Raw genomic sequence first — 19,884 nt, forward strand, 5'->3', positions numbered from 1 at the left:
ATAGTATATATCTTCTAATATTTAATATATTACACTTATTGTTTCATCGATACTTATTAGATACACTCCATCTAACATGTAAGTTCAATAAGGGCAGGGATCTTTGTCCATTTTGTTCACAGACATATTCCAAGTACCTAGGACAACATATGGCGCATGATGGACACTTTGATAATGTATCTGAGCAAATATGAAAGAACAAATGAACAATTCAAACAAACAAGAAGATATTATTTTCATCTACCTGGTTGGCAAAAATTTTAAAAGGCAAACAGTGTTCAGAAATAACAAGGTTATAGGAAAAATAACACTCTCCTACATCAGTGATAAAAATGTAAATTGGTACAACCTTTCTGAAAGTCAATTTAACAACCTGTATCAAGTTTTTAAATGTATATACGCTTTGATAGAACAATCACTGTTTTTAAAATTTACCTTAAACCATCAATCAGATAGTACTAAAAATGTATACTGAGAAAGATGCCTATCCAGATCCACATATCTATCATAAAAGAAAATCGGAAATTTCAATATTTATCAATAAGATTATAAAAATTACAGAACACCCAAAATATAAAATATTAAAAGAATGACATTAAACATATACTAGCATGAAATAATGTTCCCAACATAGTGGATAAAAAAGCAAGTTATGTTAAGAGACTTACAGGAGGATTTTAATTTATATTAAAAAAAATATGTAGGTCTATCTATATGCATAGAGAGAATATGGAAGTGTGGTCACCAAAACTTTAACAAAAATTACCTTCAACTGCTTGGGCTTTAATTTTTACTTTCTTCTTTAAGCTCTTCTTTATTACTTGAAATTTTCTACAGAGTATATCATCTTTCTAATCAGAAAAAACAAAGCTATTTTCATTTAGAAAACCTCAGAAATCTGTTTCTAATCCCTTTGTGGCAGGTAATATACAGTAAGAAAGAAAACTTATTTCCATCATAAGGGTTTTCTGTCAGATTGACAGACCTTAAATATCTTGACTTCTATTTCACCTTAAATTTAAACAAAGGTTTGGGGCACCTGGGTGACTCAGTTGGTTAAACATCTGACTTCAGCTCAGGTCATAATCTTACGGTTTGTGGGTTCGAGCCTCGCGTTGGGCTCTGTGCTGACAGCTCAGAGCCTGGAGCCTGCTTCGGATTCTTTGTCTCCCTCTCTCTCTTCCCTTCCCTTGCTTGTGCTCTGTCTCTCAAAAATGAATAAATGTTAAAGAACATTTTTTTTTAATCTAAATAAAGGTTTCAACATTGTTTTAGGAAACTATTCCCGGAAACAGAAACCCACCAGCAATGCCCAAGCTAGTGTTACTGGAGACTCGTGTTAAAATCATGCTTTCTACTTGTCTAGCACTTTTTCTGTATTGACCCGGCATGCTAACAAGCATTCAGACAGAAGGCCAAACCAAACCAACAACAACAAAAATGTACAGCCCTTACCAAAAGCTTATATTCTAAAGTATATGCTTCTTGGAAAGTGTGAAAATTGTATTGTCCAACCTACCCAAAAAAGCAATGCAATTCCCTACCTACCTATTAAGCTCAGAAATCAATTTAGAAATCACATACAGTAATAGAAAAAAATAGGATCCTAGGAAACAAACAGTACAGAGTCTGGCTCTGCTACCTACTATCAGCTTAATCATGGGTGATTTACTTATTTTTCATTGTGGTTCAGTTTCCTAATCTATAAAACGATGATACCACAAATGTTATATGATTGCTGAGAGGCCTATTTGTATTGCTACATATAAAGCCTCAAGCTTTATATACCTACCACATGTTTAGTTTGTAATGAACATCAGATACTAACTCCTAACCCTTTATACTCAGAAAGACAGCAAATATCACCATTTCTTCTGTCAAGCCTACCTGAACTTTCCAATGGAAACTTCTAGTTCTTCTAACACATCACTTCAGCCATATCACAATGTCTGTCACCTTCAATAACCTTACTTCTCCAGAGTAAGACCTACTTTGTATCTTATTCATGCTTATGTTTTCAGTACCTAGTACAGTGCCTGGCATAAACACATAAAAACTGGCAGAATGGGTAGGTGAGTAAAGAAATAAATGGGTGGAATTTATCAAAACATCTAAAACAAAACAAGCTTATTTCTAGGATACAGCTGGCTTCCTACTAAAGAAAGATCATATCATGAACTAGAAAAGTTTACCTAAAAGAAGCTAAAATTCAGCCAATTCCTTCAAAAAGGTTTAAACCAAATTAAAAAAGCCATACCAGTGATATGCATTAAATCAATGACAGAGAATGTTAATAAAAAGTCAACCTCAAAACTACACATGAAGTTTTCTAATATCAAAATCTATTTCTATATTACTTTACTAACAACAGAACTATCTCATAAAATTGAAACAAGTCTTGATAGTCTCCTAGCTCCTATCATATATTTCAAATACAAATAAGTAAAACTGTCAAAACAAATCACACACTCATACACACGCATATAGGGTAGCCAGGTAATAGAAAAAAAAAATTATTGTTTGGTTTTCCCTTAGCCATCAATAAAACAGATTTGAGAAATTACTGAAAAAGTCCCCCAAAAAATGTCCCTAAGTACATAAAGATCCAGAACAGAAGAAAAGTTACTAATAAAAGAGCTTGCTGCTAAAGAACAAAAGAAAAAAGAGTAAATGAAAATAACTTAGTCTCATTTTAAAAAATAAAAAGAAAGTTATCAATGCAAATAATCAAATTAACATTTCACTGTAATCTACATAAGAGAAACTTCAAGTTGGAAGATTCAAATCTGTTCAGAATAGATTTGAAACAATTACTTAAAAGTATAATCAATCTAGCCTTTTCTAATAAAAGTGCTATTATAGACCTGCCTAGCAGAAACATTATGATCCTATAACATTCATGCTAATTATGTAAATGAAGCTGCTACTATTTGAAAACTATTTGGTCTCTTAATTTAAAATTACATTAGCACTACTCCTGAAACCATTATTACACTATATGTTAACTAACTTGAATTTAAATTTTAAAAAATTACATTAGCACTAAAATTGTTTACCCAATAAAAAGTGCATAATGAAAGCTGCTTTAACACAGATAAAGGTAAATGTAAATAGAAAACCCATAAAATCTAAATCAGAGAAGTGTAAACTAATGAAGTTTTGAAGAACCAGAAAGTTATCTGTTTATCTGTTTACTAAGAGATTTCTAATTCAGAATCTCTTTAGTACTCTTAGAATCCCTAAATTATCATCTCACACTACAAATTAAAATATTTCAGATCATGGTTAATATTTCATTTGTGAGCATTTTAGTTCAAAATAAAAGACATAAAATCGGGGACATTCCTTCCACTCTGGGAAGGAAGGAAGGAAGGAAGGAAGGAAGGAAGGAAGGAAGGAAGGAAGGAAAGAAAAGGAAAAAGGGGAGGGGAGTGGAGGGAAAAGGGAACGGGAAAGGGGAAAGGGAAAAGGGAAAGGGAAAGGGAAGGGAAGGGAAGGGAAGGGAAGGGAAGGGAAGGGAAGGGAAGGGAAGGGAAGGGAAGGGAAGGGAAGGAAAGGGCAAGGGCAAGGGCAAGGGCAAGGGCAAGGGCAAGGGCAAGGGCAAGGGCAAGGGAAAAGGAAAAGGAAAAGGAAAAGGAAAAGGAAAAGGAAAAGAGGAGAGAGAAAGAGAAAGAAAGGGAGGGAAGAGCAAGAAAGAAAGAAAAAAGGAAAGAGGGGAAAAAGAAAGAAAACGAAGGAGAAGGGAAGAAATCACACAATCAGCTTAGAAAAATCATCTTTAGTTGACCAATACACCACTTTATTACCACAGATAAAAAGCATACACAGTAAAAATGTTCCCGAATTATATCCAAACGACAGAAAAAAACAAAGTCTTCAAAGTTACAACCATAAGTAATAATATACCATAATTCTAACCATAAAGTGGTAAATATTACTCTAAATTTTTAAAAAATTGATATGTTACTTACATTGTAAAATGAAGGTAGGGTTTATGTATAGCAGCAGCTGATGACTGTTTCTTTGGTGATCCTGAGTGACAACTGGTCTCAAAAATTGATAAAGCATTCTCATCTTCACTATCATCTAAAATCAGAGTTTCTATATCTATTCCAAAAAAAAATAAAAATCCAAAGATTATGAGACTTACAAAGTCATTTAATATTAGTGCCCCTCCAAAGCTAAGGACAACAGGTTTAAAAATCATGTACCATTAACAAGTTACCTATCAAATACAAATCAACCAAGCAAATTGACAAACTGCAGTCTTTTTTAATAATTTGGCTCAGTAGGTTAAGCATCTGACTCTCAATTTCACCTCAGGTCATCATCTCCCAGTTCCTGGGATCAAGCCCTGCCTCGGGCTCAGAGCTGATGGTGCAGAACGTGCTTGGGATTCTTTCTCTCCCTCTCTCTTTCTCTCTGCCCCTTGACTGCTTGTGCATACCTGCACACACACCCATGAGCTCTCTCAAATAAATAAACTTAAAAAAAACTGGGAAAAAGATACATATCCTCAGTTATGAAAATCAGAGAAAAGAAATGTTCAATTCGCAGCAGAGTACCTAGTTCATACATAATAAAATATTTAACCTCCTATTTGACAAACTTAAGAAATCAAGTAATTCATGTGATATTTCATGAGAATCTATCCTTGAAAAACATAGTTTTTGAAAAATATAAATTATAAAGACAGCAAAATGCATTGAATGTTGATGATTTTACTATATATAATATTTTTTATGTTAGTATAATTAATTGAACAATTTTCTGGTGCAGACTACCTGCCAAATAAGGTACTAAAACCTGGGAAAATTAAGATAATTAAAACTTATTACTTTGGGGACATCTGGGTGGCTCAGTTGGTTAAGCATCCAACTCTTCATATTGGCTCAGGCCATGATCTCAGAGTTTGTGAGACAGAGCCCTGCACTGGGCTCTGCACTGACAGCATGCAGGCTGCTTGGGATTCTCTCTGCCAGCACCCTCCCACTCCCCCACCCGACCCCCCCACCCCCACCCCACCGCTCCTTGCACTTGCTCTGTCTCTCTCAAAATAAACAAACATTTAAAAATTTTTTTTAAAAAGCATATTGCCTTCTCTTCAAAGTTCACAGGCCTTACTTTGGTTAGTATATGAACCTAAAGTTTCCCTGTAAATGAATGACTTGTTTTTTTTATGTTTGTTTATTTTGAGGGAGAAAGAGACAGAGTGAGTTGGGAGGGGCAGACAGAGGGAGAGAGAGAGAGAGGATGCCAAGCAGGCTTTTGCTGCCAGCACAGAGCCCAATGCAGGGCACAAATCCACAAAACCATGAGATCATGACTGAGCTGAAACCAAGAGTCAGATGCTCAATCGACTAAGCCACCCAGGCACCCCTTAATGAATTGTCAAAGGTAACTTCCTATTTGTATCTCAGGTCCAATCTTGAGGCTAGAATTCAAGACCTTATACAACCAGGTTCTGATTTACTCCCTTACTAATGATTTACACTCCATTTGCACTGCACACTGCAGAATGCACTGCCAAGAACAACAAAATATATTTGATGAGTTGAATCCAGAGGGACATTATAAGCCACATAGTTAAGAACACAGGTTCTAGAGTTAGGTGCCCTAGGTTTGAGTAAGCACTGGAACTTACTGAATGACCCTAAATAAGTGAATACATCCCTAAGTCTTCCAGTCTCCTCCTTTACAGTATAAAAGTACCTGCCCCACTGGACTGTTCTGGGGGTTAATAAGTGACAATTTATGTAAGGGCTTTATAATAAATTAAATACAGGGATGCTGGCTGGCTCAGTTGGTAGAACATGTGACTCCTGATCTCGGGGGTTTTAAATTCGAGCCCTGTTGGGTATAGAGATTGTTTAAAAATAAAGTCTTGGAGCACCTGGGTGGCTCAGTCAGTTAAGCATCCAACTTTGGCTGTTACGATCTTACAGTTTGTTGAGTCCGAGCCCCGCATCAGGCTCTGTGCTGACAGCTCAGAGCCTGGAGCCTATTTTGGATTCTGTGTCTCCCTCTCTCTCTGGCCCTCCCCTGCAAGCTCTCTGTCTGTCCTCTCTCAAAAATAAATAAACATTAAAAAATATTTTTTAATAGTCTTTAAATTAATTAATTAAATGTAAGCCATCATTATTATAGTCAACTTTTCTAAAGAGAGTAATACTTCTATGTTAAGATAGAATCTCCCAAGCAATAACAAATAGAACTAACATTCATTCTTTCTTTTTATAAGCATTCACTAGGCAACTACCATATGCTAGGCAATATGCCAGGCCTGGAATATATCCTGGTGAGTGAAATAGAGACATTTTCTATATTCATGGCAAATATAAAAGAATAACATATAAATAACCTTATGACGAAACTCAGAATTTATTTATGCCTATACTTGTTTCATTTTAACAATATGAAAAAGTAATTTATAGTACCTTCTTTCTTGTCACTCTGGCTAATTTCAGCATGAGGAAACACTTTTTGCAAGACTGCTAGGATGTTGTTGAAGCTTCTTTCCAGTAGTGGCTTTATGATGGGGGATAGTGCATGTCCCGAAGACATGACAGCACGTTGAGAAGCAGGCACAATATTCTGCATTGCATGGTAAAAATCTTGGGCATTGAGCACTATTGAGGAAACATCTAGCTGCAGTTTATGACTGCTAGCATAGATCTGGGGATAACGCCTCCGCAGGGCAATGAGGGCAGCTTCAGTGCACAGGGCCTTGATATCAGCTCCACAATAGCCTAATGCACAAAAGGAAAAGAATAACAAAGGTAATAAGTTCATTCTTACAGTACCAACTATAGTTTGCAAATATATACATCTTTATTAATGTATATATTAGGAAATAATACTAAATCAATAATTATATGCAATTTTGTTAGGAAAAATTGACCATTTAAATCACCTAATAAAATTACTCAGTAATAAAAAAGTATTCTGAATATTTTCATTAACAAAACATGAACTAATGATATTATAAGAAGCCATGTACTTTGTGCCAAAAACACTGATTATAATGTACAATTTTCTTCAGGAAACGTGTTTAAAGAGTAAGTTTCATATCAATCTTTCATCAGTATTCCCAATTATCAGTTTAGTCCTCAAGATATTACACTTACCCATAAATTTTTCTAATATCATTAATTTGCAAACACATATAAGGGAGCAGTACAAAGCAGAATATATGCAGAAATTTCAAAAACAGAGTCATTCTACTACCAACTTTGAGTGCCAACCACAAATTTATATGTAATTACCTGAAAAATTATACTTTAAAGTTGTCACCATCTATCATAATTTCAAAGGTATTAAAGGGAATAAGAATCCATTAAATTTCCATATTAATTTCCTTTTTATATATGTTTAATTTAAAACAATGGATAATCTAGTTCTAAAGTCTATACAAACACAGTGTATTACAGTACCCATTACCCATATGTAACTAATTATTGTAGTTAACAGATCAAGCCCCCAGGGCTTTGAAGTCATTTCACTCATTTAAGCAACAAATACACACAAAAACACACATAAACTCTTAGGTCTTAACCACAAAAATGAAGAAAAACTCAAACCAGCTATGTTGTTTTTATATCAGCAATTAAACTTGCATTTGGTCACTTTTATCAGTTATGCCAGCAGAGGGAACTACTTGAACCAGTTTTAAAACTAAACGCTATGCTCTTCAAAGAGTGGCATCAAGCTTATTTATCTTTTTATTCCAGGCAATGACCTTGTGAAACACTTGAATAATGAAATAAAAATGGTGATTAGGAAAACTATGAGCAGAAAAGAAACAGCCCCAGACTAACTGGCAGAAAAAGAACATTAAGGCACAAAATCAGGTAAAGCAAACTGTAAGTGACTCACACATCTATAATGAAATGTACCTCTACTGTTAGTAGGGCAATCCTGTTCATCAAGTCCCACAAATAACAGAAAAATCCTCTTTGCTCCCTTTCTTCCATAACATGTACCACCGTATCATTTACCTCTTATGTTTATTGTCTGCCTACCCCAACTAGAATGTGAGTTTTGTGAGTGTACGAGTATTCATCAGTTTCGTTCACTAACATATCTCATATACTGAAAATAATACCTGGCCTAGCATTCAGTAGATATCCAATAAATATTTCTTGAGTGAAAGAATGAATAAAAAAAGAAAGGCGTAACTCCAGGGTTATAGTTTGGTTAGTTAAGACCATAACGTTACCACATAGGATCATAAAAAGTGGAGGAATTGTATCTACTAGATTTTTCATCTTTTTTGAAGATGTCTAAATTCTTTAATCATTAATGAAAAATAAAAATTTCAATGAAAATTATGAAAAAACATAGAAAAATATTGCATTCTTCAAGAAATATTTATTCAGTTAAGGGAAAATTTAGTATGACTGTTAAGAATCTAATTCAGAAAACTATAAGCAGATTAAGCACTAACACTGTCCCATGACAGCAATCAATCTACCAAACAATTCTTCAAACTACCAATAGTCTTTCATTTTATATTCTATTTCTCAATGAATAAACCTGGAAAAAAAGGTACATTTTCCTATGCCATATATATTGTAGTTATATTAGCTTAATAAAATACCATCTCGGTTATAAACAGTTAATCAAATAAACCATTTCAGAACAAGTAAAATATAAACTACCATCTTCAAACAACATAAACAACTACATTTCTTTTTCTTCTTTAAAAGCATATACAAAGCTGGAGAATATATTATATGATCCTATTTCTAAGAGCAAAAGCCTAAATTTAAAAAAAACAAGCTCAGAAACAATGCAAAACAGGAAAAAAAAAAATTAGAAGGTATTCTATATAAGTGGTGCCCATAACATTTATGTTTGACATAATGTCAGTAACATACATAATAGTAATGCGCTGTTCATTTTCTCTTAATCTACTAAAGATAATTTAAAAGTTTCTCACAATAGACCCCATTTAAAGAAATAAATTTTCACTTGGATTATCATAATCAATAGACTAAAAGAATGGATTTATCTTCATTACATTTGCCCGTGAATGAGAATTATTGGTTTATATCTGGGGTTCTCAGTCTTGGCTACTCAACAATGAAACTGCAACACCAGATTCCCAACAAACCTAGTGAATCAGAATATCTGGCAGTTTAATATCATAAATGTATATTTTGAGAAAGCTTTACAAGTGATTCTCATATACGAAAGAAAACACTCCCCCGTTCATGCTCTGTCTCTCTCTGTCCCAAAAATAAATAAATGTTGAAAAAAAAAAAATTTAATAAGAAAACACTGAGAACTACTTGATTAATAATATACTTCCTTTACTAGACTCTAAAACAATTAAAATTACATGAAAACCATGGCTAAAAAGTTATATTTAGTATCACATGTCCTGGTTTAGGCCTCTTGTCTTATCATAATTAACAGTATATTTTTTCACTTTCTAAAAGGTCCTGATTTAGAAAACTAGATGTAGGTAATATGATCATCCTAGATATACAGAAAACACACTACAGCCTTTTGAAAGTTAAAAGCTGACATTAAAGAAAATACCAACATCCCTTTCATAAGAATTCCATAATCATATTAATTCTACCATTACAATTCTAATACTGAAGAACACACACAAATATCTAGATACCAAGGAAAAAGCATTCCTTTTTTTTTTTTTAAAGTAAGCTCTATGCCCAATGTGGGGGCTTGAACTTATGACCCAAAATCAAGAGTCTCATGCGCTAACAACTGAGCCAGCAAGGCACCCCAAGAAAAAGCATTCTTAAATATTACCAATGAAATGGAATTTGTCTGAAAAACTAAAAATACAAGCTATTAAATAGGTTATAGACTAGACAAGGTAATAAAATTTTAGGAAGTTACTGTTTAAGTAAAACATCAAACATAACAAAGGTCCACAAGATAGACCCCTCACTGATAAACTTTCATTGTTTTGGCCCTCTCAGTGAAAATAAATAGAGAAATATGATTAGGTTTGAGGTCCCCATAACCTTAAGCTCCTACTATTCATGCATGTGATCTGGACACCGAAATTATGTGAGGACTACTTTAAAAAATCACACCTATTATGCATGCAAACACCTCCAAGTACTTGGGAATTTATTTCAAGGTAAAAGTTACCAAATCCATAACCTCTACAAGAGGTCAGTTGTCTGTACAGTTTTTCATCAAGACTACATACTCCTTTTGTTAGGCATATATTTTACTGGACTTAACCCATACATGTCAAAACATGTTTGGGATACAGAAAATGCTAAGTTCATAATGAATTTAAAACTTACTACTATTCTGTTCCTGTTTGAAGACCTGCATTTTTTTATGTGAAACTGGCTTCTTAAATGGAATAAATGTCAAAATCAAAAACAGAAGTCATTTAATTATAATGGATTTTTATGTCACTCTCCAGGAAGAAAATGGTGTATATCCATAAAAGCAGATTCTTCTAAACCACCACCACGGCCACCACCATCCCCAAAAGGCAAGAGAAATTTTTTAGTCCTGTAAGAAATTATGTCTCAAAAATGTTTAAACTTAAGAAACTGACTTTTAAAGCTAAAATAAATCACTTGGAATAATGAGAAGTTGTGACCTTTGGAAATGAAAAGGGAAACTGGGATTCTAATATTTAGGATGAGGAACTAGAGTGTAATCTTTCAGATGGTAAATAGGGTAATAGCAAGTAATTTTAAAATACCTATCTTTTAGGGAATTTCCAAAATTATTTGAAGACTTCTGCTTATTTCAGTTAAGGATATTCTGTGACGGATTCACAGAAGAATCCACAAAGATTTCCCAGTCTGATCCGTACTCTAATAAAATAATATCCTAAAAGTAGCAGGAAATAAAAGGGGGCAAATTTCAAAAAGGGAAAAGACTGGATTTTGTACCAAATACCACCCTCTCCCATAAAGCAGCACAAGGCTTTGCAAAGGTCAAGCCAAATTTACATGAAATGGGTTTGGCGCATGCTCTCTTATACCAGGCAAAGCTTAAACTGGAGTAGTGCTGGAGAGATTTACGTTTTCTCCTCACCAGAAGATGTCGAGGTCTTTGTGGTTCAAAAGTTGAGGTATGCTGCTTCGGAGATGGAGGTCCCTGTGGATGAAGAGGATAATTCGGATGTAGCTAACTGAATGGACTAATGTTCTATTTAAGTTTTAATATTTGATGGTGGATCACAATGATTTTTTTAACTAAGTTACTCTTTCTGGTTTTGGTAACTTTAAAGTTTTCCCAAGTAGACTGCTGATAGTGAACTTATTTGGGGGTTTTTTCATAATGCTTAAAAAGTTCATGGAGAAAGATTTTTTAATTTTTGTTTGTGAGAGAATAAGAGGAAAATAGACAAAAGACAGAAAAAGAATGAAGGGGAAATACCGGGGTGTATATTCAGTTGTTTAATACTGTATTCATTTTTATTTCAGACCTAATTAGAGCCAAAACCCTGAATTCCAAAACCCTTGAATTCCATCTCCTATGTATGATCATGTATGTACATAAAATACTCTCACTATATCCTTTTAGGACAGTTGTATTCATTCACTCTGTGGGGAGGATCTTCCACTCTGTGAATAATATAACATTAAATTGGACAGTTTTGTATTTTGAGAAATACTAGCAGATGCCAGTAAGTATTTTCTTTGAAGACTCCTCTCACTCAACTTCTTTCTAGACCACAGGCATGAAGATGAGCCCATCAGGTAACCAATCTGCAAAGTAAAAGACTGCAGTCCTGCCTTTGACATGGACCTTTATGTCTCAAGGTTAAGCTTATTTTTCTTAGTAAAATTTCTGAGAGAGAACAATTCCTAAAAGGACACAATGCAGTAATATCATGGAAATCCAGCACTCAATGAAAACATATTACTACTAGCTTTGTTAATCATCAAACACCTAATGGCAGCTAAAATTGTAATTTAGAAGTGTTCAAACTTCAAGTGAAATGTTCAAAATAAGTGTTACATTTAAAGGCAAAGTCAGCCATCTATTGCACACAGACATAACTATATTCATTCGCATTCCAAACATAAAGGGAAAGGGCCAACAGAACAAACAGTAACAATGAAAGAATTCAAATAATAGCACTCACCAACACATTTTTCGGCCAATTCACCTAAAAAAGCATCTGATAATTTTGGATTCCAATCCCTGGTATGGATCTGTAAAATGTGTTTTCTTGCCTAAGAAAAACAGTACAAATAAATAAAATATCACCAACCTCTCAAATGTATTAGCTAGAACAAATTTATGCACTAACCATATCCCAGAAAAACAACTGTTGTTTTTTTGTTTTGTTTTTTTTTAAGTTTATTTATTTATTTTTTTTTTAATTTTTTTTTCAACGTTTTTTATTTATTTTTGGGACAGAGAGAGACAAAGCATGAACGGGGGAAGGGCAGAGAGAGAGGGAGACACAGAATCGGAAACAGGCTCCAGGCTCTGAGCCATCAGCCCAGAGCCCGACGCGGGGCTCGAACTCACGGACCGTGAGATCGTGACCTGGCTGAAGTCGGACGCTTAACCGACTGCGCCACCCAGGCGCCCCTATTTATTTATTTTGACAAGGGGGAGAGAGGACTTGCAGATGGTTTGCAGGGGGAGAGAGGGACTGACAGGGACACAGGGAGAGGGAGAGGGAGGGAGGGAGGGTGGGAGGGAGGGAGAGGGGGAGAGAGACAGAGAGAGAGAGAGAGAGAATATGAATGAATGAATCCCCAGCAGGCTCCACACTGCCAGCCCGGAGGCTGAAGAGGGGCTCAATCCCATGAACCGTCGAGATCACCACTTGAGCTGGTATCAAGAGTCAAACACTTAACCAAATGAGCCACCCAGGCACTCCAACAACTATTTATTTTAAAAGACATTTCAATACCATGACATCCACATCAACTCTAATATCCCATAATAACAATACAATAATATGTGGTAGAGATCATGTCTCTGTTTAACAAACCAAGATATTTAATATTCTGAGAGGTGAAGGAATCGACTAGTGGCACATGTGACTAAGTGACTGATCTTGACTCATCTAGGACTAGATTCAAAACTAAGTGTCAATATTTTATGTCAGATCATTTTTACCATCTAAATACATATAAAAAACACTTTAATGTATTATAACATTTATAATCTTTTACTGAAATATAATTATAATTGTACAGTGTTGTAATGGTTTAAAATGTACAACATAATGATTCAACAATTGCATACGTTACTCAGAGCTAACTTATTTTTGTTTTTGTTTTTTTGTTTGTTTTTTCTTTTTAGGTAGGCTCTATGCCCAACATGGGGCTTGAACTCACAACCCCGAGATCAAGAGTCACAAGCTCTACTGACTGAGCCAGCTAGGCACCCCAGTCAGGGATAACTTTGAAACTACAGATTCAGATTTCACAGAACTTTTGGTTCTATCACATGCATGAGGTATTATGACTGCCAATGAAGTAAACAACAATTTAAAACTTGAAAAAAAGTTTTCAATTGAAAAAGTTTTCAATGAACTAAAGAAATATAATGCATATCATTATCTTGTAGGTTAGTTGATATTTTGGCATTTAATATATAACAAGGTAGTATTTCAGTAAATATTAATATAATTCATTTTAAAAAGTCAAATGTTTGAGCAATTCTACCTTGATTTTTTTTTTCAAAATAGCATTCTCCACCTTAAATCTGACTATATAATACAATCAAAAGTTTAACATCTTGGTTTCAAATTAAATGAAATGTCTTCTTCTTCCACAGTCAAAAAGAAACTGAAGTAGTAAGAATCCATAATCAGCTGATATTACCATCATGAAGAGGCATATCAGAATTTTACTTTCACATTTGCCTTCTTTCAAGGAAAAAACAACACTTTGTAAAACTTGAATACACTTGTTCCCTCAACACTGCTACTTGAGCTTCTTAAAGACTATGAAAAAGCAAATTATAACCAAGAGGTTAATTTTATTGGCTTGATGAGGAATTTGGGGTCCGGCACCAGAACAAAAAGGACTTCAAAGTCATCAAGCTAAGTTGATGGTCACCTGGGTTGCTCAGTCAGTTAAGCATCCGACTCTTGGTTTCAGCTCAGGTCATGAACTCCTGGTTTGTGGGATTGAGCCCCACATAGGGCTGATAGCACAGGGCCTGCTTGGAATTCTCTCTCTCCTCTCTCTCTCTGACCCTCCCCCTCCTCTCTCTCTCTCTCTCTCTCTCTCTCCCTCTCTCTCTCTCTCTCTCTCTCTCTCTCAAAATAAATAAATACACATTAAAATTTTGTTTAAAAAGTTGATAAAAGGGGCGCCTGGGTGGCTCAGATGGTTGAGCAGCCGACTTCAACTCAGGTCATGATCTCACGGTCCATGAGTTCGAGGCCCACAGCGGGCTCTGTGCTGAAAGCTCAGAGCCTGGGGTCTGCTTAAGATTCTGTGTCTCCCTCTCTCTCTCTCTCTACCGCTCGCCCACTCACACTCTGTCTCTCTTTCTCAAAAATAAACATTAAAAAAATTTTTTTAGGGGCGCCTGGGTGGCGCAGTCAGTTAAGCGTCCGACTTCAGCCAGGTCACGATCTCGCAGTCTGTGAGTTCAAGCCCCGTGTCAGGCTCTGGGCTGATGGCTCGGAGCCTGGAGCCTGTTTCTGATTCTGTGTCTCCCTCTCTCTCTGCCCCTCCCCCGTTCATGCTCTGTTTCTCTCTGTCCCAAAAATAAATAAACGTTGAAAAAAAAAATTTTTTTTTTTAATTTTTTTTAAATAAATAAAAAATAAAAAGTTGGTAAAATTTGATATCACTCGCTATTGCTCTAATTCCAAGTTCTAAGTTAGGTGTTCAGCTACTAAAATTAAAGCAATGATGTGACATTTATTTTCTTCGAACTCAAACTATCTGCCTGAATAGATACCAAAAAAAGTATAAAATCAAGATCCAAAAAGAATGTCATCCTGAGAGCTTATATTCTCTAGAAGATGACATCAAGAATCTATTTTACCTCATTAGCAGCACAGGCACCACTTAGTGAAGACCCTCATAGAATGAGAAGCACATCAAAAAAACAAATTTAAGGGGTGCCTGGGTGGCTCAGTTGGTTAAGCGTCTGACTTCGGCTCAGGTCATGATCTCACAGTTTGTGAGTTCGAGCCCCGCGTCGGGCTCTGTGCTGACAGCTCAGAGCCTGGAGCCTGCTTCAGACTCTGTGTCTCCCTCTCTCTCTGCCCCTTCCCTGCTCACACTCTGTCTCTCGGTCCCTGTCTCCCAAAAATAAACAAACATTAAAAAAAAAAAAATTAAGCTGGAAGATACCTTGAAAAATATCTATTCTTACCCTGTCATTCTACAAAATAAGTAAAGATTTAGAGAAATGAAATTAATCACTTAAGGTCAAAAGTTATTGTCAGGTCTCTAAAACATTTAGTGCCTTGCTCTTTCTCTATATAATCAACCAGAGTCTCCTTTCTTTATCATAAAAACAAGAAATAGAAGATGAAATTAACTAAATTAGAAATGCTTCATTATGTGCTTTAACTCTCTCTCCCTCTGTATATATAACTTATATGGCTTCCCCTACTAGAAAGTAGCTTCCTCTACTATTAAAAAGTCAAAGTCAGGAGCGCCTGTCAACTGAGCATCCAACTCTTGATTTTAGCTCAGGTCGTGATCCCAGGGTCATGGGACTGAGCCCCATGTCAGGCTCTGCACTGGACATGGAGCCTGCTTGAGATTTCTCTCTCTCTGTCTGTCTTTCTTCCTCTCCCTTCTTCCCTCCCTCTCTCTCTCTCTCTTCCTCTACCCCTCTCCTGCTTGCACACACACATGTGCTCCATCTCTCTCTCCCTCTCTCTCTCTCAAATTAAAAAAGAAAGATTCAAAGCCACATTCAAGCTCTTACTTTTCAGGATTCATAAATACACACATAACACATAACAATAATCATTAAGTGTTGGTGGTAATAAAAACAAAAGAAATTAAAAAGCATCACTGCTTCAAGAAGATATGTGTTATTTTTTGCTAATAAAGGGTTAACAAAATTAGTAAAATTTGGAAGAACCAGAGCTTACTTTTACTTTTTTTTTTTTTTTTTATAATAGTTGGTCAAACAACAGGAGTCATGATATTCCACCGCTCAAACTACAGGACTAACATGAGACATTGACTGGTTATTGCTTTAAATTAATGGCCAAATGGAACCTTAACACTCCTCTCAATCCTTCCCTAAGCCATTCATTAGGCCTATCTCCTAGCAGACTAGTTCAGTTTCTCTATCTGCACACTCAGCTTCTCATTCAGACCTTGCTTGCTAAGTCACTAAGAAAACTGAAGCAGTCAAAAGAGAAGTTCCAAAGACTCTCCACAGCAACTGGGTCCACCTGTCAGCATATGTACCCATAATATTCTGTCTTCTCCCTAGTATCACAGACGAACTATCCAAATCCTATCTAAAGTCATTCTCACCACTCATATAGTAAATACTATCCCCCCTCTTGCCTATTAAGGACACACTATGGTAATTCTTTCTCAATTTCATCACCAAAATTTCCTTCTCTACTGAATAACTGTCTCAGCTTTTTTAAGAACATAGGTTCTCTTGCCTCCAATTCCCTCAACATCTATCACCTTACCTCAATCCTTTGTGTCCTTGTGCAGCAAAACTCTTTGAAAAACTTACCTTCATTAACTGTCTCCAGTTCCTCCCCTCCTGTTCTCCCTTAAGCTAACCATACTCCAGACAAGCTTTTTTGCACCCACCACTAAATCAACTTGCTCCCATCAGGTTCACCAATGACCAGCATAATGATAAATACAATGGCCAATTTTCTGTCCTCACCTGAGTTAATTTAGCAACATCTGACAAAGTTAGTCATATACTCATTGTTACACTTCTTCACTTGGCTTCCAGAATCCACTTACATAGTTTTCCTCTTACCTTACTGACTGTTCCCTAGGACAGAGGATTTGATAATCTCATCTAATCTTGATAATCTCATGACTTTATTATCTAAGCAAAAAAAAAAAGCTAGTTCAGGCCTTTTCCATAGACACAGACCAAGAAAAATGATCTTAGGTTTAGGTCTCAAAGCAGTTTCCTTGAAACGTAGACAGTTAAAATAACATGGAAAACTATGTTGAGATCCATGCCGTACAATATGGTAAGCCACTAACCACACAATGCTATTTTATTTAAATATTTAAAGAAAATTTAAAATCAGTTCCTTAGTCACACAAGTGACATTTAAAAAGCTCAACAGCCACATGTGGCTAGTGGCTACCATACTGGACACTGCTTAATGGACAATGCAAATACAGAACATTTCAATCATTATAGAAAATTCAATTGGACAGTGCTGTTTTAGACCTTGTTTATTGTTTTTGTGTGGATTGTACATGAATTGTGAGGATTGTGAACGGCATACATGACTGAGGTCCACATGACTAGGGTGATATAGAAGATAATCATTTAATTCAGATAATGGCTTTCCTGTGCCGAAATGAACACAGACTGTGTCTCTTAAAACTAAACACACTCTCCGCGTATGCTAGAGCCTAAAAGATGTGCTTGGACTGAAGTTGTCCCAAACAAAGATAACTGGTGCTTCCCCATGCTGAAATAGACTGTTCCCACTTCTACCCTTGTCCCCACAACAAAGCACACCTCTACACATTGACACAGTCCTGGAAGCTGCACTTGGGTAGTGAAAATGCTGTATATTCTATGTTTCCTATCCTGACAAAGTCAGGTAAATTCAGTACCAAAGTAAAGCCTCTAAGTTAGATAGTCCAAAACTGAGACAACTACAAATGTGGATGTGTAGACTGATTTCAAACTGAAGTATTAACTGTCCTACACAACAGCAACATTGCCTTCATTTCCCCATAATCTTCTACACTGTCCTACTAATCACAGCATTTCACATCTATGTGTGTAAACCAGGCATTTTACATGGAGATCTAAATCAAAGCTATGCAACAATTACAAATGTACATGTGTGTATATTATATATTCATAAATAGCATATTCTTTCCTTAGGTTATATTTGTATGGATATGTTATAAATGTTTTACTTATGCTTAAAATGTTAAATTACATAGAAAATATTGTTAAATATAGTATCTTCTCTACATATATCTCTCCCTCTCAAACTTGAGATCCTCGTGAAAAGACAAGTCAATGAATAAACTGGTCCAAACCAAGAATAATAAAAATATCAAGCAGAATTAGGGGAAAAACTTGTATAATATATTAACATTTTACACAATGACTATGCATAGTGTAATTATACATTCTTTTTAAAAAAATACACTGTAATGAATAATTTTTGCTGCTCTAAATTAAATATGATGTTATGGTCATTTCTATGAAAATTTGCACATTGGGTTCTTATTTATAAGCTCACTAATATTTTAAAAACATTATTTTTATGGGAACAAAGCTATTTTGGCTAAGTGGAGACATATAACCTGCCATCCAAGATAATTACTACAATCTGGTGAACTAAAGTAAGCATTTTAGTAACCCAATCAAGAGTTTTCCTGAATAATTATTAATAGAAATAGACTAAATTATTTAATAATCACAAGCTTTTTCTGAGAATTAACCTAAGATATTTCATAAGCACAAAATTTTAGAAATGAAAATTCATAAAATATCACTCTCACAGTACATACATGGTTGATAAATGGATCACAAATAAATCTTAACACTCTGAAAACAAAAACTTACCTTTTGATCAGGCAGGTTGAAAAGGAATTCTCGGTCAAAACGACCCGGTCTCCTGAGAGCAGGATCTATAGAATCAAGTCTGTTTGTAGCACCAATAACAACAATTTCACCCCTGTTATCTAATCCATCCATAAGAGCAAGGAGGGTTGATACTATAGAGCTGTAACAAAAGTTTCAGACAAATGATAAATTAAAAAAAGGAAAGAAAAAAACTGTAAAAACTGCTGCTTATACTACACTTTATCAGTCTTAAATGCTAATAAAATTATAGCATGAATAAATCTTAATGCAAAATAATGTACAGAAATTATTTTTAAAAGTATTCAAACAATTCATTAATAGACACATAAAGCAAACAAAGAACAATAAAAGAGATAAGGATTCCATCAGAATTAATAATTTTTCTGCTTCAAAGGGCACTATCAAGAAAACTGAAAAGGCAACCTAAAGAATGGGAGAAAATTTTTGCAAATTATATACTTGATAAGGGTCTAAGGTCCAGAATATACAAAGAACAATTACAACTCAACAATAAAAAGAAAATTAACCCAACTTAAAAATAGTTAAAAGAGGGGTGCCTGCGTGGCAGTCAGTTAAGCATCTGACTCTTGATCTCGGCTCAGGTCATGATCTCACAGTTCGTGAGTTCAGGTTCCACATCAGGCTCTGCACTGATGTTGCAGAGCCTGCTCTCATTTCTGTCTCTGCTTCTCTCTGACCTTCCCCCACTTGTGCTCTCAATCTCTCTCTCTCTCTCTCTCTCTCTCTCTCTCAAAATAAATAAACTTTAAAAAAACTTTTTTTTTAAGTCAAAAGATTTAAATAGACATTTCTCCACAGAAGATATACAAAGGGCCCATCATTAGGGACATGCAAATCAAAACCAAATGAGGTACCACTTTGAACCCCCCAGCATGATTATAATAAAAAAGACAGATAATAGTAAATGTTGGCAAGGATGGGGAGAAATTGGAACATTCACACAGTGCTTGATGGAAATGTAAAATGGTGTGCCTCCTTTGAAAAGTCTGACAGTTCCCTCAACTATTAAACATAGAGTGATCATATGATCCAGCAATGTCTAAAAAAAACTTGTACAAAAATGTTCACAGCAGTATTCATAATAACTAAGAGGCAGAAATAACTCAAATGCCCATCAACAGATAAATAAATGTGGTG

At 35.2% G+C, this 19,884-nt stretch overlaps 1 protein-coding gene across 5 annotated transcripts in view; it reads right to left on the bottom strand.

The window, feature by feature from the left end:
* The window catches only part of ATAD2B (ATPase family AAA domain containing 2B), a 166,930-nt gene that overhangs the window by 63,230 nt on the left and 83,816 nt on the right, over positions 1 to 19,884 (bottom strand). For all 5 annotated transcript variants that reach the window (XM_086700107.1, XM_086700106.1, XM_086700105.1 and 2 more), the window contains 4 exons: positions 18,706 to 18,865; positions 12,098 to 12,188; positions 6,438 to 6,749; positions 3,972 to 4,107 (listed from right to left, as the gene is read on the bottom strand). In XM_086700107.1, the coding sequence (XP_086556233.1) occupies positions 3,972 to 4,107; positions 6,438 to 6,749; positions 12,098 to 12,188; positions 18,706 to 18,865 (699 nt within the window). The remainder of the gene's footprint in view (positions 1 to 3,971; positions 4,108 to 6,437; positions 6,750 to 12,097; positions 12,189 to 18,705; positions 18,866 to 19,884) is intronic.

Source organism: Puma concolor, chromosome A3, assembly GCF_028749965.1.
Source record: "Puma concolor isolate L17-30 chromosome A3, mPumCon1.1.hap2, whole genome shotgun sequence".
Lineage (NCBI taxonomy): Eukaryota > Metazoa > Chordata > Mammalia > Carnivora > Felidae > Puma > Puma concolor.